This window comes from Ahaetulla prasina, chromosome 18, assembly GCF_028640845.1.
Source record: "Ahaetulla prasina isolate Xishuangbanna chromosome 18, ASM2864084v1, whole genome shotgun sequence".
NCBI lineage: Eukaryota > Metazoa > Chordata > Lepidosauria > Squamata > Colubridae > Ahaetulla > Ahaetulla prasina.
The window spans coordinates 10,252,424-10,277,191 of NC_080556.1; the positions used below are offsets into that span (position 1 = coordinate 10,252,424).

Below are 24,768 nucleotides of genomic sequence, written 5' to 3' on the forward strand. Positions count from 1 at the left end.
TTCCTCTGTGTGTGTGTGTGTGTGTGTGTGTATGATGCAGTGGCTCAGTGGCTAAGATGCGGACCTTGTCGATCGAAAGGTCATCAGTTCGGCGGTTCGAATCCCTAGTGCTGCCATGTAATGGGGTGAGCTCCTGTTCCTTGTCCCAGCTTCTGCCAACCTAGCAGTTTCGAAAGCAGGTAAAAATGCAAGTAGAAAAAATAGGGACCACCTTTGGTGGGAAGGGAACAGCATTTCGTGGGCCTTTGGCGTTGAGTCATGCCGGCCACATAGCCATGGAGACGTCTTCAGACAGCGCTGGCTTTTCGGCTTTGAAACAGAGATGAGCACCGCCCCCTAGAGTCGGGAACGACTAGCACATATATGCGAGGGGTACCTTTACATACATATATACATACACACACACACACACACATTATAATATTCATTGTTCTTATCTACACATTTATATTCGTTTACGTTGGAGTAATGCGATTATTCTACTATTGAGTCGTAAATAGAAATGACAGACTAGAGAACTACAAAAGCCAAATATGTAAGTCGATATGAAATGCTGTAAAATGACCATTAATGTTGTGTAATGTTTAATACGTTATGTCTTGTTTTTATACATGTGTGATTGTTTTTTGTGTTGTTTTTAAAGACAAACTGTTTAATACAAATTATTTTTTTTTAAAAAAAGATGAATCCCAGAGAAGAGAAAGCTGGTTGCCAGGGGTCTTTGCAGGTAGAGTGCCTCTGGAGGTGGAGGATCTGCTCCTTCCCATCCTAGGGGAAGAGAGAGACCCCTCCCCAATGTCCCCCAGTTGGGAAGGGGGAAAGAGAGAGAGACGAAGAGGGAATTAGGGGAGGGGATGCAACAGTTTGGTGACAGCTTGCCTGGGGCTGCTGCTACAAGGTCACCAAAATCTATGGCTGGGAATGATGGCAGTTGTAGTTCCCATGGAACCAGAATAGTTTGGTTTAGTGTGGTTTTTTTTTTTTAAGGAAAAGACCCTTTAAGTTAGAAAGGCGGCCCCTCACCATCTCATTCTGCATTATAGGACATTCCAGGCAGATGCTAAATTGGCAAGAATAAAAGGCATATAGAACAGCGGTTCTCAACCTGTGGGTCGGGACCCCGTTGGGGGGTCGAATGACAATTTGCCAGGGGTCTTTGCAGGTAGAGTGCCTCTGGAGGTGGAGGATCTGCTCCTTCCCATCCTAGGGGAAGAGAGAGACCCCTCCCCAATGTCCCCCAGTTGGGAAGGGGGAAAGAGAGAGAGACGAAGAGGGAATTAGGGGAGGGGATGCAACAGTTTGGTGACAGCTTGCCTGGGGCTGCTGCTACAAGGTCACCAAAATCTATGGCTGGGAATGATGGCAGTTGTAGTTCCCATGGAACCAGAATAGTTTGGTTTAGTGTGGGTTTTTTTTTTAAGGAAAAGACCCTTTAAGTTAGAAAGGCGGCCCCTCACCATCTCGTTCTGCATTATAGGACATTCCAGGCAGATGCTAAATTGGCAAGAATAAAAGGCATATAGAACAGCGGTTCTCAACCTGTGGGTCGCGACCCCGTTGGGGGGTCGAATGACAATTTGCCAGGGGTCACCTAAGACCGTCAGAAATATGGGAAGTATACTTGCGAGTCGAAGAATCGCGCTCCAACGGTTGACTCCACAAGCCAGCTGCAGGCTCTTCAAATCGCTAGCTGAATTCGGCTTCGGGCGCGATGAATTAAAAAAGAGAGAAATCTTTGCTCTGATGTCTCCCTCTCAAGCCAGCTGCAATCACTCCCAGTCGCTAGCCTAATCTGGCTTCAGGCGCCATAAACTTAATAGGGGAGGAGTCTCCGCTTTAATGCTTCCGTCCTCAAGGCAATCGCAAGCAGTTCAGATCGCTAGGCAATACGGTTTCAGGCGCGATAAATTCAAAACGAAAATAATTTTATGGTTGGGGTCGCCACATCGTGGGGAATTGTATTAAAGGGGTCGCAGCACTATAAAGGTTGAGAACCACTGGTATAGAGGGATGATTGTAGCCCTCCTCCCCCTCTTTAAAAGACACCAACCCCCCCTCTAGGATTTTTATTTTTATTTTATTGTATTTTTTATTTTTGTCACAACATTATATACAAGCACATATAATGAAAGAAAATAATAGGACAGGAACGGTAGGCACTTTTGTGCACTTATGCATGTCCCTTAGAGTCCTTTTAGGAATGGGGTGAGGTCAATGGTAGACAGTTTTTGGTTAAAGCTTTTGGGAGTTTGAGAAGAGACCACAGAGTCAGGCAGTGTGCTCCAAACTTTAACAACTCTGTTACAAAAGTCATATTTTCTGCAATCAAGATTGAAACGGTTAACATTAAGTTTGAATCTATTGTTTGCTCTTGTATTATTGCGATTGAAGCTGAAGTAGTCTTTAACAGGAAGGACATTGCAATAGATGATTCTGTGTGTTAAACACAGGTCTTGTCGGAGTCGGCGGAGTTCTAAGTTTTCTAATCCCAGGATTTCAAGTCTGGTGGCATAAGGTATTTTGTTGTTTACAGAGGAGCGGAGAGCTCTTCTTGTAAAATATTTCTGAACACGTTCAATTGTATTGATGTCAGAAATGTGGTATGGGTTCCAGACAGATGAGCTGTATTTAAGAATGGGTCTTGCAAATGTTTTGTATGCTCTGGTTAGTAGTGTAGTGTTTCTGGAGAAGAAGCTACGCAAAATTAGGTTTACAACTCTTAGAGCCTTTTTTGCGATGTAGTTGCAGTGGGCTTTGGCACTTAGATCACTTGATATGAAAACTCCAAGATCTTTTACAGGATGGGGGTCATCAGTAAGGTAATCTCCCTCGAGCTTGTACTTAGTGTTTGGGTTCTTTTTTCCAATATGTAAGACTGAGCATTTGCTGGTTGAGATTTGGAGTTGCCAAGTTTTAGACCTTTGCAATTGCAAAGGTCAAAACTTGCAATTTGCAAAGCCCTCTGCAGCTGCTCAGAGGCACTGCTGCTTGCTTGCCTCTGCGTCTCCAGAGCTGAGGGGTCGGGCCGTGTCCTCAGCTGACTCCCCGACATCCACCCACCCCCGAGGCGGGGCTAGCAGGGAACTGGCTTGGGAGCAGCCGGTGGGGCTCACAGCTGCTGCTGCGCCGGGACCAGAGCGGGTCGAGGGAGCCTTTGCGCCTCTTGGGGCGGGGAAGAGGATGCTGCGCGATCGGACGCTTCGGCTGCAGTTCGGCCACCGCCTGGAGGCGGTCTGCGTGTTGGGCACCCGGCTGTCCGTGGACGTCTTCGGGTGAGCAGCTTTGCCCCCAAAACGACCCCTTCTTCCCCCCCCACGGTTCGGCAGCCCCAGCCTTTCCCTTCCCCCGGGGCTGCAAGACCCTCTCTCCCTGCTTCGGTGTGAAAACGCGCATCCTTCAGAAAAAGAAGTTTTAACTTCCCCCCCCCCCCTCCCCTCCCTATAAACATCGTTCCCTTCCTCTCCCCTCCCCAATTTGCAATCCCTCAAGATGGCAAAACACCCCCTCCCACAGCGTAAATCCATAAATTGCCCCCCACCCACCACCACCCCTCACGGTTCCTTCTCAAAAATATTTGGAGCAGTTCCTTGGAAATCGCCTCTTTCTGATTTTCCGGAGACATGAAAGAGGTTCGCTTTGCCTGCCCGTCCCAAATTTTCCTTCTTCTTCTTCTTCTTCTTCTTCTTCTTCTTCTTCTTCTTCTTCTTCTTCTTCTTCTTCTTCTTCTTCTTCTTCTTCTTCTTCTTCTTCTTCCTCTCCTCCTCCTCCCCTCCTCCTCCTCTCCTTCTTCTTCCTCTCCTCCTCCTCCTCCTTCTCCTTCTCCTCCTCCTCCTTCTCCTTCTTCATCTCCTTCTCCTCCTCCTCATCCTCCTCCTCTTCTTCTTCATCTCTTCATCTCCTCCTCCTCCTCTTCTTCTTCATCTCCTTCTCCTCCTCCTCCTCTTCATCTCCTCCTCCTCCTCCTCCTCTTCTTTTTCATCTCCTCCTAAGGCAATAGTCTCATTCTATTTGTATATTTTTACAAAGTCAACTTATTGCCCCCCCAACAATCTGGGTCTTCTTCATCTCCGCCTCCTCCTTCTCCTTCTCCTCCTCCTCCTCCTCCTCCTCTTCTTCTTCTTCATCTCCTTCTCCTCCTCTTCTTCATCATCATCTCTTCCTCTTCCTCCTCCTCTTCTCCTTCTCCTTCTCCTTCTGCTTTTTTTATTGAAAAGACGGCGCCATGACAGGATACCAATGCAAATAAAGCCGAGCCAGAGAGATATCAATGGTCAATCTTACCATACATGCTAATAATGATAACTGTACTATGTTAACAGTAATTGCAACACTACAACCAAAAGAAAAGAAAAGAAAAGAAGAAAACTTCAACTAAATTTCTACTTACATTTAACTTATTTACAAATTTTTCCCTGTTATATCCGTAGCTTTATACATCTTTGTTGTGCCGACATTCATAAACGTCCCTCTCGTTTCTGCCTCTTGCCTCTATCCATTCGTAACGTTTATTCCGTGTCCTGTAATATTTCGAGGCTCCTTCGGAAGACCCCAAATTTATTTCTTGAATGGAGATCTTCACCTTCGGAGGTGAAGTGGGCGACGGTGGCGGCAACAGAGATGCCTCCTGTCTCCAAATGGCAGGCTCTCTTTCTTGGAGCCTTCCTTGCTGTGTGCCCGGCATTCAGCTCGGAATCCTTAAGTGGCACTCGTTAGCTAGCTTGGCATGGCTAAGCGGGCGTTTGGCAGCTTCTCTGCAGCCCCCTCGGATCTGAGCAGACCACGGTGAGTCAAGCTGCTTAAGGAGCAGCACCTGTTTGAGGGTGTGGGGAGGGATAAATCTTCTCCAGAAGATAAGCTCAAGATACAGAAGGATAATAATAATAATAATAATTTAATTTTTATACCGCCCTTCTCCCGAAGGACTCAGAGCGGTGAACAGGCAGATAAAATAATACAATATATTACAATAAAAACACTCTTTAAAAAACTTATTCAATATGGCCTAAAATTTAAAATACAATACAAAATATAAAATAAACCCCAATAAAATCCATATTTAAAAACCCTATTTAAGCCAGTCCTGCTCGGAAGAATAGATAAGTCTTCAGCTCGCGGCGAAAGGTCCGGAGGTCAGGAAGTTGTTGTCGAAGTCCTGGGGGAAGCTCATTCCAGAGGGTAGGTGCCCCCACAGAGAAGGCTCTCCCCCTGGGGGTCGCCAGCCTACACTGTTTGGCTGACGGCACCCTGAGAAGACCCTCTCTATGGGAGCGTACCGGCCGGTGGGAGGCATGTGGTAACAGAAGGCGGTCCCGAAGATATCCCGGTCCTATGATCTTGACAGACATTGGGTGCTATCTAACAAAATGAAATTCAACAGTGAAAAAAGTAAGGTTCTACATTTAAGCCAAAAAAAAACCCCAAAATGCACAGGTACCGTATATGTGGTACCTTGCTCAATAATAGTAACTGTGAGAGGGATCTTGGAGTCCTAGTGGATAACCATTTAGATAGGAGCCAGCCGTGTGCAGCAGCTGCCAAAAAAGCCAACGCAGTTCTGGGCTGCATAAACAGAGGGATAGAATCAAGATCACGTGAAGTGTTAATGCCCCTTTATAATGCCTTGGTAAGGCCACACTTGGAATATTGCATTCAGTTTTGGTCGCCACGATGTAAAAAGGATGTTGAGACTCTAGAAAGACAACAAGCAATGGGTGGAAACTAATCAAGGAGAGAAGCAACTTAGAACTAAGGAGAAATTTCTTGACAGTTAGAACAATCAATAAATGGAACGACTTTCCTGCAGAAGTTGTGAATGCTCCAACACTGGAAATTTTTAAGAAAATGTTGGATAGCCATTTGTCTGAAATGATGTAGGGTTTCCTACCTTGGCAGGGGGTTGGACTAGAAGACCTCCAAGGTCTCTTCCAACTCTGTTATTATGTTAAATGTCATTCCGGGAACCGAAGGTTTGTTGGGCTGTGTGGTCCTCTTGCAAAACCTTCCATCTGGAGAACGCAAGGAGTCAACGTTTCTTCTTGCTTGGACCTTGCCTGGTACAGAGTAGAAGGACGATGACGTCCAAGATGACCAGACCCTCTTCTGAAGGCTGCTTATAAAAGAAGAGAAACCAAGAAGAAGGTCCCTTTTAGCTCCAAGGAGGACCTGGTGATTCCCAACCTTGGCTGATCAGGTCGAAGAAGGAGAACTTTCTCGGATATTCTGCGATCAACACACCCCCATCGGAAAGGGAGGCCCACCTTGACAAGCATTTGCTAATGACCTGGTCTTTATTATTGAAGATCCATTAGAATCTGTAACCAGACTTGAAATCTTGAATTTAGATTAGAATTTCGCCTTCGAAATGATCTGAGTTTAACTCATAAAATCATCTATTACAATGTCCTTCCTGTTGAAGACTACTTCAGCTTCAATTGCAACAATACACAAGCACACAATAGATTTAAGCTTAATGTGAACCACTCCAATCTTGATTGCGGAAAATATGACTTCAGTAACAGAGTTGTTAATGCTTGGAATACACTACCTGACTCTGTGGTCTCTTCCCAAAATCCCTAAAGCTTTAATCAAAAACTGTCTACTGTTGACCTCACCCCATTCCTAAGAGGTCTGTAAGGGGCGTGCATAAGAGCACAAGCGTGCCTACCATTCCTGTCCTATTGTTTCCTTTCGTTATATCCAATTAATATAGTTATTACATACTCATGCTCATATATATGCTTATATATTGTATAGTTATTTCATGCTTATGCTTATATATACTGTGTGACAAAATAAATAAATAAATAAATAAACTATATTGATAGATAAGATAGGAGAATATGGTAAAGTGACAGGATTGAAAATAAATAGACAGAAATATATGTTAATATATAAAAATATGTTAATAAAGCAAAAAGTTGAATTGGCAGAACAATGCAGGTCACAAATAAGGTTAAATATCTGGGAATATATTTGACAGCAAGACATAGTACACTTAAAGAGAATAATTATGGTAAACTTAAACAACAGATTGTGTCAGATTTGGCAAAATGGGAGAATCTACAATTATCATTGATTGGAAGAATTATCTACGATTAAGATGAATATATTGCCCAGAATTTTATATTTATTCCAGACAATCCCAATTAGATTGGGGAAAGGGCATTTTGAAGAACTGAATAAAATAATGTTGAAATATTTTTGGCAAGGTAAAAAAAGCGCGGATAAAATTTAAATTATTGCAAGATGCGAGAATAAGAGGAGGCTTTGGTCTCCCCAATTGGGAACTATACTACCAAGCAGCAAGTTTGATGCAGATTAAGGAATGGATAACCTTAAGAAATAATAGAATATTGACTTTAGAAGGTCATGATTTGTTATTGGGATGGCATGGGGAAGCTAAAACACAGGGGTACTTCAGAAGACATTTCATAAGAGAGGCTCTGTTATTAAACTGGGAAAGGATTAAGGAAAGGGAGGCGCAACTTGCGCTTCACAATCCTTACCTTTCTCCGTAATACTTTTTAGAATAGAATAGAATAGAATAGAATTTTTATTGGCCAAGTGTGATTGGACACACAAGGAATTTGTCTTTGGTGCATAAGCTCTCAGTGTACATAAAAGAAAATAGAATAGAATAGAATAGAATAGAATAGAATAGAATAGAATAGAATAGAATAGAATAGAATAGAATAGAACGTATCTTTTCTTTTATGTACACTGAGAGCATATGCACCAAGACAAATCCCTTGTGTGTCCAATCACACTTGGCCAATAAAATTCTATTCTATTCTAGAATAGAATAGAATAGAATAGAATAGAATAGAATAGAATAGAATAGAATTGAATTGAATTGAATTGAATTGAATTGAACTGAATTTTTATTGGCCAAGTGTGATTCGACACACAAGGAATTTGTCTTGGTGCATATGCTCGCAGTGTACATAAAAGAAAATAGAATAGAATAGGATGGGATGGGATGGGATGGGATGGGATGGGATGGGATGGGATGGGATGGGATGGGATGGGATAGGATAGGATAGAATTTTTATTGGCCAAGTGTGATTGGACACACAAGGAATTTGTCTTGGTGCATATGCTCTCAGTGTACATAAAAGAAAAGATACCTTCATCAAGGTACAACATTTACAACACAAATGATGGTCATAGGGTACAATTTAACAGTGATACAACACTTAATGATAAGCATAGGGTATAAATAAGCAATCAGGAACAATCAGTATCAATATAAATCATAAGGATCACCAGCAACAAAGTCATACAGTCATAAGTGGAAGGAGATGGGTGATGGGATCGATGAGAAGATTAATAGTAGTGCATATTTAGTAAATAGTTTGACAGTGTTGAGGGAATTATTTGTTTAGCAGAGTGATGGCCTTCGGGAAAAAACTGTTCTTGTGTCTAGTTGTTCTGGTGTGCAGTGCTCTGTGGTGTCGTTTTGAGGGTAGGAGTTGAAACAGTTTATGTCCAGGATGTGAGGGATCTGTAAATATTTTCACGGCCCTCTTCTTGATTCGTGCAGTATACAGGTCTGGCTTCTCTTGGTAAGGAACAACGGGCAATCTGCACATGCCCCAGAGACACCTCTCAGTTGACCTTCCTTGGAAAATGTTCCGAGCCTGAAACCTCCAACCACTGTAATCTTGGGGTCAAGCCAATTAGCATTTTGAATGCCTCCATTGGGAGACGGACAGGATCGGCTTGCAGCCGGGCCTGAAAATGCTTATTTGTGGTGAATGGTCCTTTGTTCGTTTATCCGAAGGGGCTGCCTGCCAAGACATTTTGGGTGCCGCGGTCTCGCTCCTATTGTGTGCCCTTTTTTCCTGTTGTTTGTTTTAAACAAAGCTTGCAAAGACGAGTTATGTCAGAGGGCGATTTAGTGTTTCTCCCTGTGCAGAATAATAACGTTTTTCCAGCTTCGTACATCTTCATCCTTCTCGGTCCCTTTCATTTTATTTATCTAGAATTAAGCCTTTTCACGCCGAACTTGGTTGGTCAACCAGCCCCTCTGGGCTTTAGCTAGGGTGCTGCTAAACATGACCGGCTGGTTAACTGAGATTTAATATCTTCCAAAGAACGGCCGGGAATGAGGTTTGCAAGTGGCTCCTCACACCTGCTGCTTTATCCAGCCTAAATCCAAACATTAATATTGGATAGCTCTCTCTGATTTCACTGAGTATCGGGACAACCTGAAAGAAAGAAATGATCTCTGTGACCATATTACAAGTGATTGTGTTCTCTTCACTGACGATATCAAACTATTTAATACCACCAATACAACAATACCCTTCAAAAAGACCTTGACTATGTATCTAAATGGTCTAAAACTTGGCAACTCCAAATCTCAACCAACAAATGCTCAGTCTTACATATTGGGAAAAAGAACCTAAACACTAAGTACAAGCTTGATGGACATTGCCTTACAGATGACCCCCCACCCTGTTAAAGACCTTGGAGTTTTCATATCAAATAATCTAAGTGCCAAAGCCCACTGCAACTACATCGCAAAAAAGGCTTTAAGAGTTGTAAACGTAATCTTGCGTAGCTTCTTCTCCAAAAACACTACACTACTAATCAGAGCATATAAAACATTTGCTAGACCAGTTCTTGAATACAGCTCGCCTGTCTGGAACCCATACCACATTTCTGACATCAATACAATTGAACGTGTCCAGAAATATTTTACAAGAAGAGTTCTCCACTTCTCTGAATACAACAAAATACCTTATGTCATCAGACTTGAAATCCTGGGCTTTAGAAATTTTAGAACTGCGCCGCCTTCGACATGATCTGAGTTTAACTCATAAAATCATCTATTACAATGTCCTTCCTGTCAAAGACTACTTCAGCTTCAATTGCAACAATACCCGAGCACACAATAGATTTAAGCTTAATGTGAACCGCTCCGATCTTGATTGCAGAAAATATGACTTCAGTAACAGAGTTGTTAATGCTTGGAATACACTACCTGACTCTGTGGTCTCTTCCCAAAATCCCCAAAGCTTTAACCAAAGACTATCTACTATTGACCTCACCCCATTCCTAAGAGGTCTGTAAGGGGCGTGCATAAGAGCACCAGCGTGCCTACCGTTCCTGTCCTAATGTTCCCTTTGATTGTATCCAATTTCATATAGTTATCACACACTTATGATTATATTTATGGTTATACATCGTATAGTTATTTCATGCTTATGCTTATATATACTGTGACAAATAAAATAATAAATAAATAAATTAATTAATTAATTAAAATAAAAAATAAATAAAAAAAACTTAAAAGAACCTTCTTCTGATCTTTGCCTGTGAGAATTTCCAGAACTTGGGAACATCACTGGGATCTGTGCTTGAGGCTCCTCCTAAAATTGAAGTTTATATTGGTTAGCCGCCATCACAGTGCGTCGTGTCACCTTCTCCTTTGCAAGGAGCAGATTCCTTATATATCCACGAGGTGCCCCAACCTGCCATCGTAAAGGGCAAGGCTGGCACTGCACTTAAAAATAGATGTGGGGGCGACCCGAGTAGGTAAGGTGAGGTAAGATCCAGTGTGCTGGCTCTGTCATCTTGGGCTTGGTGCCTTGCTCGCATCCTGCCAACAACTGGTTAAGAAAGAGGGGAAGGAAAGCAAATGGGTAATAAACACGTGTGGGGCAGAGATGGGAAATTGGGAGAGGAGGGGTGATGATGGAGACCAGAGATGCACGGAACCAATATGTGCCAGTTTTCAAGGCCACGAACCTTGGAAATGGAATGCGGATTGCTCCATACACCTGAGAGGTGCCCAAAACACCTGTGGCAGTGACGGCTAACCTTTTTGCCATCGCGTGCCAGGAGGGAGGGGGGCGAGGGGGGGTCACGCGTGCCCACACCCATAATTCTATGTGCCCCGTCCCCGTGCATGCACACACATCCGGGCACGTGATGGCCCGTTAGGCCTGTTTCTCTCTCTCACCTGGCTCCAGAGCCTTTCTAGGAATCTCGGGAGGGCGAAAACGGCCTTCCGCCCCACCCCAGAGGCCCTCTGGAGGCCAGAAACAGCCCATTTGCCAACTTTAGGTGGGACCGGAAGGCCTCTTTTTTGCTGTCCTCAGCCTCCAGAGCCTCTCTAGGAGTCTGGGGAGGGTGAAAACAGCCTCCCCCTCCCCCCGAGGCCCTCTGGAGGCCAGAAACGGCCCGTTTGCCAACTTCCGGTGGGACCGGAAGGCCTGTTTTTTGCTGTCCTCAGCCTCCAGAGCCTCTCTGGGAGTCTGGGGAGGGTGAAAACAGCCTCCCCCTCCCCCCCGAGGCCCTCTGGAGGCCAGAAACAGCACATTTGCCAACTTCCGGTGGGACCGGAAGGCCTGTTTTTTGCTGTCCTCAGCCTCCAGAGCCTCTCTAGGAGTCTGGGGAGGGTGAAAACAGCCTCCCCCTCCCCCCCCCGAGGCCCTCTGGAGGCCAGAAACGGCCCTTTTGCCAACTTCCGGTGGGACCGGAAGGCTTGTTTTTTGCTGTCCTCAGCCTCCAGAGCCTCTCTAGGAGTCTGGGGAGGGTGAAAACAGCCTCCCCCTCCCCCCCCCCGAGGCCCTCTGGAGGCCAGAAATGGCCCTTTTGCCAACTTCCGGTGGGACCGGAAGGCCTGTTTTTTGCTGTTCTCAGCCTCCAGAGCCTCTCTAGGAGTCTGGGGAGGGTGAAAACAGCCTCCCGCTCCCCCCCGAGGCCCTCTGGAGGCCAGAAACAGCCTGTTTGCCAACTTCCAGTGGGAGCTGAGCTCGCGTATCCACTGATATGTCTAGGCGTGCCACCTGTGGCATGCGTGCCATAGATTCGCCATCAGGGACCTATGGGGCTCGCCATTGGCTGAAGACGAAGTGGTCAAGGGGGGGAGGGCCAGGATGGAGGGGGAAAATTTGTAACCTTTTCATGCGGGAACTTTAGTTCTACCCTGCCTTTACTGCGGCCAGTAAGCCTTAGTAAAAGAACCTATCACTTCAACCGAAGGGAGTCGAGGGTCTTTCTTCCTTAGAGACCTAGCTGGGGCAGGTCTGACACAGTGTCTTTAATGCAGTTGTGCGGAGGTCGATCTAAAGGAGAAAACAGAGAAGCACCAAGTACGCAGGTAGTCCTTGACTTAGAACACTTCATTTAGTGACCGTTCAAAGTTACAAGGGCACTGCAGAAAGTGACTTATGACCGTTTTTCACACTTAGGACCGTGGCAAGCATCCTCATAGTCACGCAGTTTACATTCAGATGCTTGGCAACTGACTCACATTTATGACGGTTGCTATGTCCCTGGGTCACGTGATCCCCTTTTGGGACCTTCTGACAAGCGAAGTCAAGGGAGAAAGGCAGATTCACTTAACAATTATATTACAAATAGTCCTAGACTTACGACCGCAATTAAACCCATTTGTGAGTTTTGGCCCATTTTATGACCTTTCTTGCCCCAGTTGTTAAGTGAATCACTGCAGTTGGTAAGTCAGTCCCCCGGTTGCTAAGTGAATCTGGCTTCCCCGTCGACTTTTATTTGTCAGAAGGTCGCAAAAGGGGTTCACACGATCCCGAGATACCGCAGCCCGTCATAAATACGAACATGGGAATTCCGACGATTGGAGTTGCCAATTGTTTGAATTTCGATCGCACGAACATGGGGGTGCTACAAAGGTGGTCACTGTAAGAAATGGTCCTTAGTGCGTTCTCACAGAGAGGGACTCCTCAGGGTGCCGTCAGCCAAGCAATGTCGACTGGCGGCCCCCAGGGGAAGAGCCTTCTCTGTGGGGGCTCCCACCCTGCGGAACGAGCTTCCCCCCTGGACTTCGACAAATACCTGACCTTCGGACCTTTCGCCGCGAACTTAAGACTTATTTGTTTCGTCTTGCTGGACTGGCTTGAATTTGAATTTTAATTTTTAGCTGATTTTATGGGGTTTTAATTTTATAGAATTTTTTATTGGCCAAGTATGATTGGACACACAAGGAATTTGTCTTGGTGCATATGCTCTCAGTGTACATAAAAGAAAAGATACGTTCATCAAGAACTCTAAGAATAGAATAGAATAGAATAGAATAGAATAGAATAGAATAGAATAGAATAGAATAGAATAGAATAGAATAGAATAGAATTTTTTATTGGCCAAGTGTGATTGGACACACGAGGAATTTGTCTTGGTGCATATGCTCTCAGTGTACATAAAAGAAAAGATACCTTCATCAAGGTACAACACTTACAACACAATTGATGATCAATATATCAATATAAATCATAAGGATTGCCAGCAACAAGTTGTAGTCATACAGTCATAAGTGGGAAGAGATGGGTGATGGGAACTATGAAACGATTAATAGTAGTGCAGATTCAGTAAATAGTAAATATTAACAAGAAAAATTCCTTGTGTGTCCAATCACACTTGGCCAATAAAATTCTATTCTATTCTATTCTAGTGTTACTTGTATTTTAATATTAGGCCAAATTTAATAAGTTTTTTTAACGTTTGTTTTTAATATTGTATGTATTGCTGTATTTTTATTCTGGCTGTAAACCGCCCTGAGTCCTTCGGGAGAAGGGCGGTATACAAATTAAAATATTATTATTATTATTATATTATTATTATTATTAGTCACTTTTTTCAGTCCCGTTGTAACTTTGAAAGGTCGCTAAACGAAAATGTTGTCAGTTGAGGACTACCTATACTCATTTAACAGTTGCAGTGACTCAGTTAACAACGGCGTTAAGGAAAGTCGTTGAACGGGGCACTGCTCACTTAACAAATGCCTCGTTTGGCAGCATAAATTTGGGACGCCGTTGTGGTCGTAAGTGGAAGACTGCCTTTGCGGTCTTTGTTATCTCGCATCTGCAGCCCGCCGGATGTAGAGACTGTGCATTTCCACTTAGCATCACTCAAGGCAGTGATCTTGGCCTGACCACAGCTGGATAGTGTCACCTTGTTTTTGTTGTAGTTAGTTGCAAAGTTGTGTCCGACCCATCACGACCCCATGGACAAAGTTCCTCCAGGCCTTCCTGTCCTCTACCATCCTCTGGAGTCCATTTAAACTCACGCCGACTGCTTCGGTGACTCCATCCAGCCACCTCGTTCTCTGTCGTCCCCTCCTTCTTTTGCCCTCAATCTTTCCCAGCATTCGGCTCTTCTCCAGGGAGTCCTTCCTTCTCATTAAGTATTTGAGTTTCCTCTTCAGGATCTGTCCTTCTAAAGAGCAGTCAGGGTTGATCTCCTCTAGGGCTGACCGGTTGGATGGCCTTGCAGTCCAAGGGACTCGCAGGAATCTTCTCCAGCACCAGAGTTCAAAGGCCTCCATTCTTTGGCGCTCAGCCTTTCTTATGGTCCAACCTTCACAGCCATCCATTGCAACTGGGAAAACCAGAGCCTTGACTAGACGCACTTTTGTTGGCAGGGTGATGTCTCTGCTTTTTAGTACGCTGTCTAGATTGGCCGTTGTTTTCCTCTCCAGGAGCAAGCGTCTTTAGATTTCTTGGCTGCAGCCCCATCTTTGTTGTTGTTGTTAGTTGCAAAGTCATGTCCGACCCATCATGACCCCATGGTTCCTCCAGGCCTTCCTGTCCTCTACCATACTCTGGACTACATTGAAGCTCACGCCGACGGCTTCGGTGACTCCATCCAGCCACCTCGTTCTCTGCCGTCCCCTTCTTCTTTTGTCCTCAATCTTTCCCAGCATTAGGCTCTTCTCCAGGGAGTCATTAGGTTGCCAAAGTTTAGGCAACATAATATTTTGCTTTGTGGGCCTGCTGTCAAGTTTTTCCCCCTTTTTTTTCCTTCTCCTCTTCTAGGGCCGCTCCGCCCGAAGCGGTGAATTTCAGTGTGAAACATTCACAAGATGTCAGTGTCGAAGTCGTAAGACACGATCAGTCGGATTTGGCGCCCGCCAACGGAACTAAGCAATGGCCGCTGGATCCTGCCACGTTCCTGCAGATCCAGATGACGCAGTCTAGCGTGGAGACCAACGACAGCAAAGTAAGATCCTTTCCCAACCACCGGTGTGCCTGGATTATTATTTCAATAATATATAAGGGAGATAGTCCCTGGCTTCCACCGGTTCGTTTGGCTCCCACCGGTTCGTTTGGCTTCCACTAGTTCGTTTGGCTTCCACTAGTTCGTTTGGCTTCCACCGGTTCGTTTAGTCACTGTTCAAAGTCACGACGGCGCTGAAAATAGCGACTTAACGACCGTTTTTCGCACGAGCATTGCAGCATCCCCGTGGTCATGTGATTTATATTCAGAGGCTTGGCAACCGACTCGTATTTACGACCGTCGCTGTGTCGTGCGATTCCGTTTTGTGACCTTCTGAGCAGCAAAGTCAGTGGGGAAGCCAGTTTCACTTAACAACCGCGGTTACTGCAGGGATTCACTTCAGAACTGCGGCCAGGAAGGTCGTAAAACGGGACAGAACTCACGTAACAAAGGTCTCGCTTAGCAACAGAAATGCTGGGCTCCGTTGTGGTCGTAAGTCGAGGGCTACCGGTATTACAAGGACTCCGGGAAGCTGTTACTGATTAGCTGATCTTGCTGGAATCTCATCATCAGGAATTTGCAAGGACTGGACAACTGGTTTTAAGATAATTTTTTAAAAAGTTTATGGTGGCTTTTCTTATTAATCTGATTATTTTATGATCGTTGTGCGATTGTGGTGGTCTGCACACAGAAATCGGCCCAATCCACCTGAAGTAAGAGGGGCCGTGATCTGGAGCAGAGTTATTTTCTCCGTTTGTGTCCCAAAGTTGCTTTTTTCAAGAGACAAGTGGACTTTCTGTTTTGTTTTTTTTTTGAAGATGTTTCGCTTCTCACCCAAGAAGCTTCCTCAGCTCTGACTAGGATCCCTCTAGTTTTTCAAAGAAAAACCAGAAAGCCTTCTTGCCTCTTGAAAAAAAAAGTATCTTTTGGACAACCATGACCTGGATGGCTGAGAATTCCCATAGACGTTTCTCCATGAATAACAGTAACAGAGTTGGACGGGACCTTGGAGGTCATCTAGTCCAACCCTCTACAGTGACCTATACTAGGGAGTCGAAATGCCCAGCTGCCGCCCTTTTTTAATCGACAAGCTCAGCGCCTTAGCCACTGAGCCGCCTGGCCAGGCTGTTTTTATATGTTTTAACATTTACTGTTTTTTAACCTGCTGCTGTTCTTTTTCTACTTCCTCTCTAGGTAACCGTAGGATATTATGGGGAGAATGAAGAGCACCCTATAAATCAGGCTGGCCTTTTTCTGACTGGCATTGGTAAGAGACTTCCTGTTTTCCCCTCTTTGGTTCGCGCTGGAAATCCTCTTTCCCCCTCGCAGAGTATTATTATAGCTTTTAATTTAAAAAGAGCCGATGATATCCGAAGCCGAGCAAAGGGCATTCGTTTCCTTACAGATCAACGGGCCCTCTCCGCTCTTAAATTATCTCCAATTAGTAAAATATTCTGGGGAATAGAATAGAATGGAATGGAAGTGGGATAGGGATAGAATAAGAAGTAGAATAGTAGGAATGGGACGGGATGGGATGGGAATGGGAATAGGAATAAGAATAGGAATAGGAATAGGAATAGGAATAGAAATAGGAATAGGAATAGGAATAGAATAAGATGTAGAATAAGAAATAGAATAGCATAAAATGGAATGGAATTGGAATTGGAATAGAATAAGAAATAGAATAGTAGGAATGGAAGGGAATGGGAATAGGAATAGGAATAAAATAAGATATAGAAAAAGAAATAGAATAGAATGAATGGAATGGAATGGAGTAGGAGTAGGAGTAAGTAAGAGTAAGAATAGAATAGTAAGAATAAGAATAAGAACATAATAAGAAAGAATGGAATGGAATGGAATAGAATAAGAAATAGAATAGTATGAACGGAATGGAATGGATTGGAATGGAATAGGAATAGGAATAGGAATAGAATAAGAAATAGAATAACAAATAGAATGGAATGGAATAGGAATAGGAATAGAATAAGAAATAGAATAGAATGAATGGAATGGAATAGGAATAGGAATAGGAATAGGAATAGAATAAGAAACAGAATGGAATGGAATGGAGTAGGAGTAAATAAGAATAAGAGTAAGAATAGAATAGTAAGAATAAGAACATAATAAGAAAGAATGGAATGGAATAGGAATAGAATAAGAAGAATAGAATGAATGGAATGGAATGGAATAGGAATAGGAATAGAATAAGAAATATAATGGAATGGAATGGAATGGAGTAGTAGTAGGAGTAAGTAAGAGTAAGAATAGAATAGTAAGAATAAGAAGATAATAAGAATGGAATGGAATGGAACAGAATAGGAGCAGAATAAGAAATAGAATGGAATGGAATAGAATAGAATAGATATTTCATATTCTGTTCTTGGTGCTGTACTCATCGCCATCCTTGATGTTGTTCGTCTCAAACTGTTGTGAGACGAGTTTCCTGAAGACTTGTCTCTTCTGGAGGGGAAGGCTTGCGTTGAGCCCAGTCCGGCCGTTAGCTCTAGTTTGTCCTTCGCCTCTTTGAATCCTTGAAACGTCCAAACCTTTCGCTTTCTAGGAATCTCCCTGGACGTTGACGCGGACCAAGATGGCGTGGTGGAGAAGAACAACCCGAAGAAGGTAAGCGTCCGGATTCTAAATCTCCCTTGGTCATTGGAAATGTCTCTGGATGCTGGCCTTAGCTGGCCCTTAAAAGGAGACACACCTGTCTGCTCGTATTTCACAAGCCGTAAACGTTAAACACTTAATATTTCTACCAAATGGAGCTGAGCAAGGACTTCTCCCCATAAAAATTGTTGCATGCTTACTTCACGTTTAAATTGATAGTTACATTCCTGCTGCTTTGTGGGAGTTTCGTTTCCTTTTTTTTTTTTGGAGGTGGGGGGGTGAGGTCAGGGAGAATAAGACGAGATATCAGCGGTGAAATCCAATTTTTTTTACTACCGGTTCTGTCGGCGTGGCTTGGTAGGCATGGTGTGGCTTTGTGGGCATGGCAGGGGAAAGATACTGCAAAATCTCCATTCCCACCCCACTCCTGGGGAAGGATACTGCAAAATCTCCATTCCCACCCCACTCCTGGGGGAAGGATACTGCAAAATCTCCATTCCCACCCCACTCCTGGGGGAAGGATACTGCAAAATCTCCATTCCCACTCCACTCCAGGGGAAGGATACTGCAAAATCTCCATTCCCACTCCACTCCAGGGGAAGGATACTGCAAAATCTCCATTCCCACCCCACTCCAGGGGAAGGATACTGCAAAATCCCCATTCCCACCCCACTCCAGGGGAAGGATACTGCAAAATCCCCATTCCCGCCCCACTCCAGGGGAAGGATATTGCAAAATCTCCATTCCCACCCTACTCTGGGGCCAGCCAGAGGTGGCATTTGCCGGTTCTCCAAACTACTTAAAATTTCCACTACTGGTTCTCTGAATTACTCAAAATTTCCACTACTGGTTCTTTGAACTACTCAAAATTTCCACTACTGGTTCTCCGAACTACTCAAAATTCCCACTACCGGTTCTCCAGAACCTGTCACAACCTGCTGGATTTCACCCCTGCGAGATATCCTCTCACCACGGGTTTAAATTAAGAGGCAACATTTTAGCCAACGCTCCACATTTTTTTTTGCGTAATTGGCCTGCTCCTTCTCCATCCCTTGGGGGGGTTCACAGCAGCCTCCTCTCATTTAGGCTCCCAGGGGGGTGGGGGTGAGGGGGCAGAGTTGTGAAATGGGTGGGTCTGAGGATAGGGTCCCTGGTCCACAGACCCCCCCCCCCCCCAGCTTCCAAAAGAGAGCCTTCCCTGCAAGCAGGAAGCCGAGGGGGACAGGTTCAGATGGGGTCATCCTTCACAGCCCGCAAGGCATTCGGATCGACGTAGCCCCAACCCCCCCTCCTTGGCAAAGGTGCCCGCTGCGGTTAGCCCCCTCTGCGTAATTTGGCACTTGTTCCCCAATGCGGCTCCAGGCCCCCCTGCTGAGAGAGTGATTTCCTTCGGTTGGGTTACTGTTCCCTCTCTCAAATCTTTCTTTCTCTCTCTCTCTCTCTCGCTCTCTCTCTTGCTCTTGGGCTAAGACACCTGCAGAGGCTGAAACAGAAAAGTGGGGACTGTCCCTTTACCTGGTCTCCAGGTGTATCCAGGCCAGGGGTGAAATCTGAACCGGTTTACTACCGGTTTGCTGGCTGCGCGTGCGCAGTCCGCACCGCACACCAAATGTTAAATGTTAACTTTTTAACTTTTAAAAGCATTTTTTTACAACTTATTCGACCGAAGAGGTTAGCTTTTTAACTTTTAAAAGCATTTTTTTTACAACTTATTCGACCGAAGAGGTTGTAAAAAAAAAAATGCTTTTAAAAGTAAAAAAAACAAGAAAAAGCCTCCGACGGTCAGGCGGCTCAGCTGGGATCGTCAGAGCCGGAGTTTTTTTTTAACCTTTTAAAAGCAATTTTTTTTACAACCTATTTGGCTGAAGAGGTTGTTAAAAAAATGCTTTTAAAAGTAAAAAAAAAAGAGGCTCTGACGATCGCACGGCTCAGCTGGGCATGGGGAGGGGGCAGGGATTTTTGCTACCGGTTCTCCGAACCATCCGCCGCCATCGCTACCGGATCAGGCGATCCGGTCTGAACCGGGAGCATTTCAGCCCAATCTAGACACTGAGGGTAGAGAGCCAGGGAAATGTATAAAAATTGGATGAATAAATAAATACGGGATGCGGGAACTCTTCTGAACATTTTTAGATAATATTTGGAAGTGGTTCGGGCAGACACCTGCCTATAAGGAAGAGGAGGAGGAGGAAATTATGTATTTATTCATTTTTAATATTTATTACATTTCTACACCACCACCCCCATCTCACCTAAATGGTATAATAAAAAAACCAGTGGTGAAATCCAATTTTTTTTACTACCGGTTCTGTCGGCGTGGCTTGGTAGGCATGGTGTGGCTTTGTGGGCATGGCAGGGGAAAGATACTGCAAAATCTCCATTCCCACCCCACTCCTGTGGGAAGGATACTGCAAAATTTCCATTCCCACCCGACTCCTGGGGGAAGGATACTGCAAAATCTCCATTCCCACCCCACTCCTGTGGGAAGGATACTGCAAAATTTCCATTCCCACCCGACTCCTGGGGGAAGGATACTGCAAAATCTCCATTCCCACCCCACTCCAGGGAAGGATACTGCAAGATCTCCATTCCCACCCCACTCCAGGGGAAGGATACTACAAAATCTCCATTCCCACCCCACTCCAGGGAAGGATACTGCAAACTCTCCATTCCCACCCCACTCCAAGGGAGGGATATTGCAAACTCTCCATTCCCACCCGACTCTGGGGCCAGCCAGAGTGGAATTTGCTGTTTCTCCAAACTACTTAAAATTTCCACTACTGGTTCTCTGAATTACTCAAAATTTCCACTACTGGTTCTTTGAACTACTCAAAATTTCCACTACTGGTTCTCCGAACTACTCAAAATTCCCACTACCGGTTCTCCAGAACCTGTCACAACCTGCTGGATTTCACCCCTGCGAGATATCCTCTCACCACGGGTTTAAATTAAGAGGCAACATTTTAGCCAACGCTCCACATTTTTTTTTGCGTAATTGGCCTGCTCCTTCTCCATCCCTTGGGGGGGTTCACACCAGCCTCCTCTCTTTTAGGCTCCGGGGGGGGTGGGGGTGAGGGGGCAGAGTTGTGAAATGGGTGGGGCTGAGGATAGGGTCCCTGGTTCACAAACCACCCACCCCCCCCCCCCAGCTTCCGAAAGAGAGCCTTCTCTGCAAGCAGGAAGCCGAGGGGGACAGGTTCAGATGGGGTCATCCTTCACAGCCCGCAAGGCATTCGGATCGACGTAGCCCCAACCCCCCCTCCTTGGCAAAGGTGCCCGCTGCGGTTAGCCCCCTCTGCGTAATTTGGCACTTGTTCCCCAATGCGGCTCCAGGCCCCCCTGCTGAGAGAGTGATTTCCTTCGGTTGGGTTACTGTTCCCTCTCTCAAATCTTTCTTTCTCTCTCTCTCTCTCTCGCTCTCTCTCTTGCTCTTGGGCTAAGACACCTGCAGAGGCTGAAACAGAAAAGTGGGGACTGTCCCTTTACCTGGTCTCCAGGTGTATCCAGGCCAGGGGTGAAATCTGAACCGGTTTACTACCGGTTTGCTGGCTGCGCGTGCGCAGTCCGCACCACACACCAAATGTTAAATGTTAACTTTTTAACTTTTAAAAGCATTTTTTTTACAACTTATTCGACCGAAGAGGTTAACTTTTTAACTTTTAAAAGCATTTTTTTTACAACTTATTCGACCGAAGAGGTTGTAAAAAAAAAATGCTTTTAAAAGTAAAAAAAAACAAGAAAAAGCCTCCGACGGTCAGGCGGCTCAGCTGGGATCGTCAGAGCTGTGTTTTTTTTTTAACCTTTTAAAAGCAATTTTTTTTACAACCTATTTGGCTGAAGAGGTTGTTAAAAAAATGCTTTTAAAAGTAAAAAAAAGAGAGGCTCTGACGATCGCGCGGCTCAGCTGGGCATGGGGAGGGGGCAGGGATTTTTGCTACCGGTTCTCCGAACCATCCGCCGCCATCGCTACCGGATCAGGCGATCCGGTCTGAACTGGGAGCATTTCAGCCCGATCTAGACACTGAGGGTAGAGAGCCAGAGAAATGTATAGAAATTGGATGAATAAATAAATACGGGATGCGGGAACTCTTCTGAACATTTTTTACACCTTAGATAATATTTGGAAGTGGTTCGGGCATACACCTGCCTATAAGGAAGAGGAGGAGGAGGAAATTATGTATTTATTCATTTTTAATATTTATTACATTTCTACACCACCACCCCCATCTCACCTAAATGGTATAATAAAAAAACCAGTGGTGAAATCCAATTTTTTTTTTTACTACTAGTTCTGTGGGTGTGGCTTGGTGGGCGTGGCTTGGTGGGTGTGGCAGGGGAAGGATACTCCAAAATCCCCATTCACTCCCCACTCCTGGGGGAAGGATATTGCAAAATCCCCATTCCTACCCCATTCTGGGGCCAACCAGAGGTGGTATTTTCCGGTTCTCCAAACTGCTCAAAATTTCTGCTACCGCTTCTCCCGAACCTGTTAGAAACTGCTGGATTTCACCCCTGAAAAAAAACCCCACATAATTGCAAAAATAAATAAATAAAAGCCTAGCTTTAAAAAGGAGTTTTAAAATGAATGAGAACTTACAAGTAACAATAAATCAGGAAAATGCAGCAAAATTAAGACTTCCAAGATGGATAGACTCTAGAACAGCTTTCCTGTTAGCTTTCCTGTGGAGTTGATGGCCCGGGCTGGTTTACTCGAGAAGCTGATACAGTGAGCATGGACTGGACATAGATAGAACTAGTGGTAGGTTTCCAATATTCTTACTACCAGTTTGCGTGCATGCGCCTTTCGCACATGCACCCGGCCTCGAAAACGTGCCTAAATAGAACGTCATAGAGCCAGGGATGATGAGCAAGCCCACCCACGATCTCTGCTACCAGTTCGCCCGAATCAGGACGAACCGGCTGAAACCACCTCTGGATAGAACAATTGATCATATGCAAGACGGTTTCCTTAAATTTTGGCCCTTTCCTGTGGTTCTGGAGCACACCAAGTGTTGGAAACATGACTTCCCAATGACAATGTAAATTCTTTCGACATTTGCCATGAATGGAACCTAGGGGAATTTTTCTAAATCTTTCTTGGCTCTCCACCCCACCCCACCCCGCCCACCATGTCATAGATAAATCTCTTGCCCGAATCTACCTGCTTAAACGTGAAATTCTGCCATTCCAGGCCACGTGGACCTGGGGCCCCGACGGCCATGGTGCTATCCTGTTGGTCAACTGTGACAAAGAAAATCCATTCGACAGCATGGAGGATTGTCAGGATGAGAAAATATTTTCCAAGGAAGGTAACAATACGATCGATCTCTCTGGAGCCGCTCTTGAAATTGAAAAAACTGATTGTTATTGTTAGTTACGAAGTCGTGTCCGACCCATCGTGACCCCATGGACCACGTTCCTCCAGGCCTTCCTGTCCTCTACCATCCTCTGGAGTCCATTTAAGCTCACGCCGACTGCTTTAGTGACTCCATCCAGCAACCTCGTTCTCTGCCGTCTCCTTCTTCTTCTTTTGCCCTCCATCATTCCCAGCATTCGGCTCTTCTCCAGGGAGTCCTTCCTTCTCATTAGGTGGCCAAAGGATTTCAGTTTCCTCTTCAGGAGCTGATAGGAATCCATTTTACAGCTCAGCCTCTATTGCACAAAACCTGAGAGCCGGTTTTAAATGCAGCCAAGCATTTCCTAGTCAGGAGCTAACGAGGAGAAGAAAAATGGGTTTGAGGGGTAAAACCCCTGTCATTTAGTAAGACGGAAAAAGGTCAACTTTAAAGCAGAAACCTAATGCTGACACGGTCGTATTGCATTTCAAAATAAAGTCACACACATTACTTTAAAAAAGAAAAAGAAAAGAAACCGCCTTTAGTAAGTCAGGAATTAAAACGCCCTCGCGATGCGTGTTGGAAAGAAATCAGCCGGGGAGGAAAAATTTGCGTCTTAAGCAAGAAAATTTGAACTCTTGCAGCAAAAGACAAAAATTGCACCAACTTGTTGAAAAGGCGAGCCATGAGCTGGAAGAAGGGGTGTTGAGATCTAATTAAATAAATAATAAAGCTAAATGTATTTTCTGGGAAGAGCAGAACAATGGAGGCAGGAGTTGGCATCTGGCGGGCATCGGGAAAACGCCAGCCTGAGTCCCTGGCGTGTCCTGCCTGGTGCCTTTGAAAGTTGGGCGGTGTCGGTCCAACTGGGTCACGACTTAAGTCTGCCCAAGGGTTGGTCACGTGCTTTGAACCACAGAGAATGCAGGTAGCCCTCGACTTACGACCGCGGTGGAGCCCAAAACTTCCCTTGCGAAGCGAGATGGTCGTTAAATGAGTTTTGCCCCCATTTTACGCCCTTTCTCGCCGCTGCTGCTATTTAAAGGAATCCCTGCCGTTGTTAAGTGGCTTCCCCATGAATGTGGCTGGTCAGAAGATTGCAAAAACAAAAACAAAAAAAGTGGGGGGGTGGAAATCACGTGACCCCCGGGACACTGCAACGGTCATAAGTATGAGTCAGCTGCCAAGGGGCCGAATTTTGAACGTGTGACCATAGCGATGCTGCAACGGTCGTAAGTTGCAAAAAACGGTCCTAAGTCGCATTTTTCAGCGCTGTTTGTAACTTCGGTCACTAAGCGAACTGTTTTAAGTCGAGGACTACCTGTATGGGAAACTGCAAAGCCCAGAATTCGCTTTGGGAAATAAGATAAAACATTTGACCTGGTCTGCCCAGCGCTCTGATTCCTCCATGGACTGATCAGAGCGTTCTCTCCAGAAAGACCCTGTTGTATCTTCGGCTCCCGAGCCCGGCCTCCTGGCAGAGAGTGACTCAGAGAGTGAGGGGGAAGAGCCGACAGGGCTTCCCTCTGCAGGACCTTCCTCTCTGGTTCCGCTCCAGGTCCCAAAGGCAGGCCAGGTGGAGGAGGTCTCTTTCTCCCACACTGTTGTGTCTCGCCCGCTTTCACCGCAGCCGGGGCCTTCTCATCTGCTTCCGAACGCTGAGGAATGTCCTAGTATGCCTCCCGGCCCCAGCCCTGGCTCCATGCCCAGACAGGCTGAGGAGGAGGAAGCACCTCCCGGCCCCAGCCCTGGCTCCATGTCCAGGCAAACGGAGCAACTAGACCCCTCCCCCTCCCCCTCAGCATGTGAGCCTGAGGGAGGTCAATTACCAACAGCTGCCGAC

At 45.3% G+C, this 24,768-nt stretch overlaps 1 protein-coding gene across 1 annotated transcript in view; it reads left to right on the forward strand.

The window, feature by feature from the left end:
* The first annotated feature begins 3,126 nt into the window (after positions 1–3,126).
* Positions 3,127–24,768, forward strand: part of PADI2 (peptidyl arginine deiminase 2) — a 46,672-nt gene continuing 25,030 nt past the window's right edge. The window contains exons 1-5 of the mRNA XM_058160992.1: positions 3,127–3,272; positions 14,799–14,982; positions 16,174–16,246; positions 17,540–17,601; positions 22,781–22,898. Coding sequence (XP_058016975.1) covers positions 3,181–3,272; positions 14,799–14,982; positions 16,174–16,246; positions 17,540–17,601; positions 22,781–22,898 — 529 coding nt within the window. The 5' untranslated portion in view covers positions 3,127–3,180. The remainder of the gene's footprint in view (positions 3,273–14,798; positions 14,983–16,173; positions 16,247–17,539; positions 17,602–22,780; positions 22,899–24,768) is intronic.